This window comes from Eurytemora carolleeae, unplaced genomic scaffold, assembly GCF_000591075.1.
Source record: "Eurytemora carolleeae unplaced genomic scaffold, Eaff_2.0 scaffold2500, whole genome shotgun sequence".
NCBI classification, from domain to species: domain Eukaryota; kingdom Metazoa; phylum Arthropoda; class Copepoda; order Calanoida; family Temoridae; genus Eurytemora; species Eurytemora carolleeae.
The window spans coordinates 1-9,210 of NW_019398386.1; the positions used below are offsets into that span (position 1 = coordinate 1).

A 9,210-nucleotide genomic window follows, 5' to 3' on the forward strand; every position below is an offset into this window, starting at 1 on the left:
GGGAAAGGGGGGTTCAAAAATCGTTCTCTAGGACGGACCCTATTTTTTATACACTTACACTTAATTTTTGAGGTAAAAAAATATTTATATAAAGAAGACATTTCTAATGACCAGAATATTTTATGAATTTTATTTGCAAATGCGAAGGCTGCGTAGAGAGAGGCGAGAATCTGATAAATGGAATAAAACGGTTTCAGAAAATGCCACTCTATCACTAAACAGGAACTACAGGAACAGCATTTAAAAAAGTGAAAACAGAATTTAGATGTTTTTCATATGCCAATACAATTTTACTTAAGCCTTAAGCGATTCCCAACGTTAGAATTTTAAACTAAATCCTGAAATGAATGTGAAAAACTGGTTTTCTAAACTAAAATAAGTTATGTCATTTTGTTGCTCGTCTTTGACTAAAGAAATCCGTAAGCTGATTTAGGATTTTGATTTAAAATTTTTCTCCCAATTTTTTACTAAATGACTGTTTTCGAACTTTAGGCAGAGGCGAAGTAACTTTGACTTTCTTCCAGAAGGAACTACTTTCAGTGTAAGCTTTTTATTCTATTTGCATGTTTACAAAGGAATTGAGTCTTTGCCACAAAACCCAATTTTCTAATACCTATATCTCTAAAACCAGATGGCATAAACCTTTGGTATTTCAAACTTTGATTATTTGATCCATGAGAATTCATAGTTTGAAATATCTAGGGTCTACAACATTGGGTTCAAGATATAAAGGGATTAAAAAAATAAGAATTTATGGCAATGACTCAAGGGTGATCGTGAGGTGTATCGATCAATGTTAGGTACTTTTCCAAAGGATTCTTCTCAAGTGGCAACTTCCCAAGGGTATTTTCCCAAATGGCAACTTCCCAAATGTGCAATTTCCCAAGCGACAACTTCCCAAGTATGTCCTAGCCTCAGCGTTCGGCCCCTCCTGCGGCGCTCAGAGGGCCTAACCTAATCTTTGGAAAGTTGCCGCTTAGGAAATTGCACATTTGGGAAGTTGCCACTTGGGAAATTATCTGTTGGCTNGGTAGATATGGTGATGTACAAACAAATTCATTTTTCTCATAATTATCATGGGTCTACACCAATAAAATATAATATATTAAAAAACAAATTAAACAAACGAATATCATAAAACAACTTAAATTAATAAATTAATAATCAGTTTAAACAAACAAACAGCTCAAACAAACAAAAAACATAAACGAACATACAGCAAAAAAAAGAAAACAAAGAACAAGCAAGTAAAAAAAATAAATATAAAAGAGAGTATTATATCTAAATATTCTACTGAGAATAACATAAATATTTGTGTCTGTAAAACTTCTACTTGGTAAAAGTAATGAAAATCAATTACTGGTGTTTATAATAATATTTGTTTACATTTTCTTTTTTATAAAAAGAAAATTGTTGAAAAACGTTAAAATATTACTAATTACGTGTCTAAACTGAAAGTGACTGTATAAGCGTAATTTCAATAACCCATTCGCCACGGTACCCTTAAAACCTTTATCTGATAAGTATTGTGGAAGATATTGTCGTTTTTTCTTGTTGTAAAAGTGTTTAATTCTGATCATTTCTGTATGCTTTCCTTCAGACATACCTGTAAGGATACCGTTATGAATCGGGCTTTGCAATTTTGCCATGTCTTTGCATGGCAGATCATCTGAAATTGCGCTTACTTTAACAAGGACTATAAAAATGCAGCAAACTAGACCAGTATTCGATCCTACTCTCTAAATCATTCATTTTAGTCCAAGAATTAAGACTTTTGCAAATAAATGATAAAATTCAAAATGGATTTCGATTTGAATAATCTTTTATGATATTAGGGGTTGGGGGGGGGGGGGATGTTTTGAACTGGTTTGGATCTGCAGGTAGTAAGTACTCTAGTATAGTTGATCCATGAGTATAGTAGGCTTGGATCTGCAGGTAGTAAGTACTTATAGTATAGTTGATCCATGAGTATAGTAGGTTTGAAAGAAAAATCAGGTTTTCTGATTAGAAAACAAGATTAGGATCTGACCTGACCATTCTCTAACTGTCAAAATATTCACAAGGAGAGAAACTCGCTTTAAAGATATTTTTTAAATGTTAAAAAAAGAAAAAAAGTTAACCCTTTAGATAAATATTACTATCAGCATTTTTTTCGCTCATTTGTTCCAAAAAATATAAAGTTTAAATTATCTAATCTTAAGTTCATACAACATGACAAAAAATCAGATTTAGAATAATCGAATAAATAATTGAATTGCTTTATTTATCTCACTTGTCAATATACAAAATAACTATAAATGTATATAGTAATCCAAAAACAAAACAGGACCTGTTTTTAATCCAAAGTATTCATGTCCTCATCATATACCAATACGAGTATGATAAGAATCTGGGTTGCAGGTATACCTCCAGGATACCCAGGATTGATCTCATCTAGTTTTATCTTAACAGTTTCGTGTATAGGTTTAGTCATTCTTTATTATTGATTTTGTTTGTATTTCGTTCTCCTAGTTCAGTTTCTTGTAGTTTTGTTTCTCCTGGTTTAGTTTCTTGTAGTTTTGTTTCTCCTGGTTCAGTTTCTTGTAGTTTTGTTTCTCCTGGTTCATTTATTTGTAGTTTTGTTTCTCCTGGTTCAGTTTTTGTAGTTTTGTTTCTCATGATTCAGTTTCTTGTAGTTTTGTATCTTCTGGTTCAGTTTCTTGTAGTTTTGTTTCTCCTGGTTCAGTTTCTTGTAGTTTTCTTTCTCCTGGTTCAGTTTCTTGTAATTTTGTTTCTCTTGGTTCAGTTTCTTGTAGTTTTGTTTCTCCTGGTTCAGTTTCTTGTAGTTTTGTTTCTCCTGATTCAGTTTCTTGTAATTTTGTTTCTCCTGGTTCAGTTTCTGATTGTTTTGTTTCTCTTGTAGTTAATGTAGTTTTGCTTCTCTTAATTAAGTTTTCTACAGCTTTTGGTTCTCCTATAGTTTGGTTTCGACTGTTTTGGTTAGTTCTCCTAGTTTAGTTTCTGTTGGTCTGGTTTCTATTAGTTTGGTTTCTACTGGTTTGATTTCTCATAGCTTGTTTTCCACTGGTTGGGCTTCTTCTAGTTTGGTTTTAAATGGTTTGGTTTCTCTTTGTTTTATTTTCTATTAGATGTATTTATTTGTTTTGTGTGTTCCGGTGATGTTTGTACAAGATTTGGGGGTTTATAAAGATTTCTTGGGCTCTAAAACAAGTTTTAATACATTTCCACTTTCTGAACTAATTAAAACAAGTTTAAATAATATTTTTCTGTTTAGTACTTCTTTGAGTTTACTGGGATACTGTTTGGCTACAATGAAGATTTCGACCAGAAATATATTCTAGGAATTCAACCGATTTCATTATTCTTGTTAAAATGTCGTCTTCCGTTTTCTTGGCAGTATTGATTGAAGTGTCAAATCATGGATTATACAATATATGTTTATCAAAAGAAGACCAATACCATGGAAACCAATTATGGAAAAATACCATAAACATTTTCTTGAAAATACCAGGATTAGCATTTTTTTTGTCGACTTAGGAGTGTTTTTTAGATTTAAAGATCTAAAAACATTTTCCAAATAAAATTAACCTCTTTCTGTCAGTTTTTATTCGGTTTAGAGATATATGTTAAAAATTAAAGTCATTAGTTGGTACATTAAAACTATCTGATTCATTTTCTTAGTTGGTATTTGGGACTTAATTTTAACTTTAATTGTTGCTCTTTGAGCGACATTTTTCTTTTTAAATAACCAAACTATGATAGTTTTTTTCGAGGATTTAAAAAAAATTATCTTTCAAAGCAAATTTTTTAAATTCTGACTATCCAAGAACTTTCTCTGTGCTCCTGTAAGGTGTTTAGCCGTTTTGACGTTTATTTTATAAAAACAAACAAGCAAAGTAATATATATAAAAAAATATATTTATAAATATATAGAAAACCCTTAGAACTGAGTTGAATTCTTCGATTAGATTTTCCCGTTGTTTATAACTTTCCCTCCCGGGATACTAAACGTAGATCTCCTAGATCCTCACCAAGGTTGTCCAGGTCGTCAAGATCTCCAAGTTCTCCAACTTCAACTGTTCTTGATGTTATTCATCATGTGCAAAATATGTTCTCCAGGTGACCAAGGATTCATTTTTATTAAAAACTTGAAAAGTTTTTTAAAATTTAAATAAAAAGCATAATACAAGTCTAAGTAAATACGTGATTTAAAATAGATACTATTTACGAATAAAAAAACTCGTGATTTACACGGGAAAATCTGGGAAAATTCAGTTGAAAAACAGTAAAATGACGACTTTAAAAAAATTTCCAATAGTTGTTAAATGACAAAGAGTGAAATTAAATTTTTTGTTTCTTATAAGCTTATCAATTGTGGTTTAATTTCTTGCTTCTTAAAAATCGACGAATTCTTTCGAAAATTTTGTGTTTTATAAATTAAAATCTGGACGAAATTATTAATTTCTCCGTCAATTTAAAAACCCTTAAATGGGAGAGTTTTTCATGTAAATTGTTTTCAGTGATATTATACACTTATCGAAGCAAGTTTAAAAAAGACCATTACACATTAATGGGAGGAAAAGAGGGGGGGGGGGGGGTATAAAAAGAAAAATTGACAAATTGAAAATATGTCAACTTTCTTCGAACAAAATGTTTGTTATCAACGTTCTTATGAAAATGATCTACTACATATCTACGTGACATACGTACGCACAAATAAATAAAAGTATTTTCTTTATTTCATAAAACCTAAATATGATATATTTCTATATATATTATATTTTAAGTGATTCGACACATTCCAACCAATTAACTTCTGTATACTTTAAACTGCCTTATGGTCCCTCCCATCCTATCTTTCTGTCTATCCTGTCTATCCTTCATTTATCATAATCTATTACATCTATTATTGATAAATTATACACCTGGCTAGTTTATTTTTAGGTAGATAGATAGATAGATAGTTAGATTGAGGAATAGAAAGATATATTGTATAGGTTAATAGATATATATGTTTTGTAGATAGATAAATAGATAAATAAATCAATCTTAGAAATTGATCACTAACATATTATACAATATCGTGAATGACATTTTCAGATAAAAAGAAAGAAAGAAGACGACAATCATGCTACTTTTTTAGACATTAAAGAAAGGAATTGAGTCTTTGCAACAAACTCGGATTTTCTAATCGTTATATCTTTTTAACCAAATGTCCCAGACCTTTATTTCAAACTATGAATCATGTTGGATCATATAAATTAGGTTTCAACTATCACAGGTTTACACAATCAAGTTTTAAAGATATGAGGATTAGTAAATCTGTGTTTGTGGCAAAGACTCAATTCCTTTATGTTTTTCTTTTATTCTTTTTCCATTTTTACTTCTAGAAAAACATTTTAAAACTAAATTTAAATTGAATTAAACAGAATTGGAACAGATAATAAAGATAAACATCCAAGTTTATCTCCTTCATCAAAGTTTTAAACAGATAAAAAAGGTGGTTAAATGGATATTTTCTAAAAAGATAAAAAAGGTGGTTAAATGGATATTTTCTAAAAAGATAAAAAATATGGTTAAATGGATATTTACTAAAAAAAATAAAAAAGGTGGTTAAATTAATATTTTTTAAAAAGATAAAAAATATGGTTAAATGGATATTTTCTAAAAAGATAAAAAAGGTGGTTAAATGGATAGTTTCTAAAAAGATAAAAAATATGGTTAAATGGATATTTTCAAAAACTATAAAAAAGGTGGTTAAATGGATATTTTCTAAAAATATAAAAAAGGTTGTTAAATGGATATTTTCTAAAAAGATAAAAAAAGGTTGTTAAATGGATATTTTCTAAAAAGATAAAAAAAGGTGGTTAAATGGATATTTTCTAAAAATATAAAAAAGGTTGTTAAATGGATAGTTTTTAAAAAGTTAAAAAAGGTGGTTAAATGGATATTTACTAAAAAGATAAAAAATATGGTTAACTGAATATTTACTAAAAAGATAAAAAAGGTTGTTAAATGGATAGTTTTTAAAAAGATAAAAAAGATGGTTAAATGGATATTTTCTAAAAAGATAAAAAAAGGCGATTAAATGGAGAGTTTTTATAAAGATAAAAAAGGTGGTTAAATGGATATTTTCTAAAAAGATAAAAAAGGGTTGTTAAATGGATATTTTCTAAAAAGATAAAAAAAGGTGGTTAAATGGATATTTTCTAAAAAGATAAAAAAGGTGGTTAAATGGATATTTTCTAAAAAGATAAAAAAGGTGGTTAAATGGATAGTTTCTAAAAAGATAAAAAAGGTTGTTAAATGGATATTTTTTAAAAAGATAAGAAAGGTGGTTAAATGGATATTTAAAAAAAATAAAAAGGTGGTTAAATGGAATGTTTCAAAACGAGCTCTAACTAACATCCAACAACAATTATTGCGCTTTCCAACTTTTCAAGAAAGAAAAAAAAACAAAAAAAACATAATAAATAAAATGGGTATAGGCTAGCATTGTAATATACTTTTGAACATTCTTTGATTTGGACTGCATGCAAGTAAACAAAATTTTTTGCAGATTTTTTATTTCAAACGGCAAAAAACCTTTCCTGGGGGGAAAAATTAGAAACCCGATCGGTTTAGCTCTTTTGATGTTTTTTCTTTTGATTCGGACTATGATGCAAAGTATATATTAAAAAGGATCTTTTGACCAATTAATATTAATCGTGTGACCGTGTCTAGTTTGAAAGTTTCTTCTTGCAGATATTTTCCATGGAAACTTCTATCGAATTCTAATAATGGTTTGATGTGACACAATGCCTTGTATAAAATTATGAAAAACGAGCAAATTAGAACATATATTTTTGACTGAAGTTACTGTTACTTTGTTTTTATTTAGATGTATTTAGAGTTAGAATCCCCTCTAGCTAGAGGTCCTGATGATATTCTGTTTGGTGGTATTCTAGGCAATCTAGAAATTATTTTTAATGCAACAATCACCTAGAAAATTATCCAGAATTGAAGGAATTATATCGATTGAAGACGCAGAAATCATTTTAAAACCTTTTATTTTATGAAAAAGACTGATTTACAATTTTTAAATAATCCTTTAAAAGAATTTGAAAAGTTATGTAGAAGTTTTACCCATATAGATAAGTTATCAAATTCTCCTGTTGAAAAGTTAGAAAGCGTGTTCTTCTATTTTCTGTTAAGAGATCATTAAAACTTAAATCTTTTACAGTGTACAAGAATACAATTTTATAAATTCATTGTGAGTAATATAATTAAAGAATTAATCTATTCTAAAACATTGTTAAATTGTGACTTATTTTGTTTACAAATATTTGTTAAGAAAAAATTTCTACGATTTGTCTCAGATTTTTATCTGATTCCGTACACTGAGGTTCCAAGGTTTGCTGACCTTAGTAAAATGTTCACACGGTCTCATGTTTTAAGGAACTTAGCCAGATCATTCTAATCTATATATTTTATTATTCTGTTCTGTCAATTTTGAAAAATCAAAATTAAAAGTTTAAAAAAGAAAAGACAAAATATACATTTTCTGGGACTCTCTGTAATAAACTGGAAAAAACCCGTTGTATAAAAAAACTGGTTTAGAAAATAAACTGCAAACTGCATACAGGAAACAATATCATAAGGGGGGGGAGGAGGGGGGCTTAGCCCCCCTATATTAGATAATTCATTGTTTTCCGGGGATTTTACAGGACTATCGAGTGCTGAGCCCACTTGGAAAGAAGAAAAATTAAGCCTCCACCTCCAGAACAAAATTCTGCATTACACCCCTGCTTGTAATAATATTGAGTTCGTAGACCTTTCGGATTCGGATAGAAGTTAGAACCAAAGTGTAGGTCTAGTGCATTCTTAACACCAAATTTTTTTAAAAAGTACAAAAGAAAAATCTACAAAAAACCAGTTGAAAAATGAATACTCACTGCAACTATAAACCTAAGATATCTGAATTACTATGCTCACGGTTACATCTCATCATAATTTAACGTAATTTCAAGCTGCCAATTATTTCATGCGGGCCATTATCAAGCAAGGTTACCCACAAAGACGACAACCCAAAACTCTTTAATTATGAAGATCTGAATGTTATATTTAACCTTCTGCCTCTTAATGTTTTACTTTATGGTTTTGACGTAAAATATTCCTAACAGTCGTCTGTGAAGCTTCATTTGTTTTGAGTAGCCCATATATCAACTATTCTTCCGGAGAAAATGAAATCCGTGACCACAGTGAACAATCCAGTTCATTAGTTTATTATTATCTTGAACACTGATAGTGAAAGTCCCAAGGCAGGATTCGGATTGAGCTTTTTATGAACTTCACTTCACAGCACACATACTAGTTGATTATATTTGAACCCCCTTTTCCTTTACCATCCCACCTTTCAATCCTACTCCATCCCACTTTTCAATTCTACTCTATCCCACCTTTCAATCCTACACCATCCCACCTTTCAATCCTACTCCTTCCCACCTTTCATTCCTACTTCATCCCACTTTTCAATCCTACTCCATCTCACCTTTCAATCCTACTCCATCCCACTTTTCAATCCTATTCCATCCCACTTTTCAATCCTTCTTCATCCCACTTTTCAATCCTACTCCATCCCACCTTTCAATCCTACTCCATCATACACTTTCAATCCTACTCCAGTCCACCTTTCAATCCTACTCCATCCCACCTTTCAATCCTACTCCATTCCACCTTTCAATCCTACTCCATCCCACCTTTCAATCCTACTCCATCATACACTTTCAATCCTACTCTATTCCACCTTTCAATCCTACATCCCACACTTTCAGCCCTACTCCATTCCACCTTTCAATCCTACTCCATCCCACACTTTCAATCCTACTCCATTCCACCTTTCAATCCTACTCCAGACCACCCTTTAATCCTACTCCATCCCATCCTTTCATTCCAAATCCATCCCACCTCAGCCACCCTTTCAATCCAATTGAATCACATTCTGCACTCTGTCAATCCCACTCAAACCCACTCTAACCCATTCCGATCTTTCAATCCCACTCCATTCCATCCTGCACTAAATCAATCCAACTTCCACTCTTTACACTTTCTGTTTCTATCCCTTGTGTTCTGTCAAAAATAGCCTATCTATCTATTTAACTACTTTATACAAGATATTCATGAAACGTATACGCTTACCTAATTTTTAAACGGATGGGTGGTTCCCTGTTG

General features: G+C 30.6%; 1 protein-coding gene across 2 annotated transcripts; it reads left to right on the top strand.

Annotated features, from left to right (window-relative positions):
* Positions 1–62: 62 nt before the first annotated feature.
* LOC111717307 (uncharacterized) lies at positions 63–7,450 on the top strand. 2 transcript variants are annotated; one of them, XM_023492807.1, is made up of 6 exons: positions 63–231; positions 493–541; positions 3,275–3,341; positions 3,969–4,119; positions 6,881–6,947; positions 7,359–7,450. In XM_023492807.1, exons 1-5 carry the CDS (start codon positions 107–109, stop codon positions 6,888–6,890), a joined length of 402 nt encoding a protein of 133 aa, XP_023348575.1. In that variant the 5' UTR covers positions 63–106; the 3' UTR covers positions 6,891–6,947; positions 7,359–7,450. The 2 variants fall into 2 exon arrangements, with proteins under 2 accessions (XP_023348575.1, XP_023348576.1); XM_023492808.1 differs by having other exon boundaries at positions 69–222.
* The last annotated feature ends 1,760 nt before the right edge of the window (positions 7,451–9,210 follow it).

Bases quoted from the DNA above. Each gene is read 5' to 3' on its own strand.
- LOC111717307 (XM_023492807.1), top strand. From the start codon at position 107: ATGACCAGAATATTTTATGAATTTTATTTGCAAATGCGAAGGCTGCGT. The intron at 232-492 runs GAACAGCATTTA...TTCGAACTTTAG, and splicing joins TCACTAAACAGGAACTACAG to GCAGAGGCGAAGTAACTTTG. The intron at 542-3,274 runs GTAAGCTTTTTA...TTTTCTGTTTAG, and splicing joins CAGAAGGAACTACTTTCAGT to TACTTCTTTGAGTTTACTGG.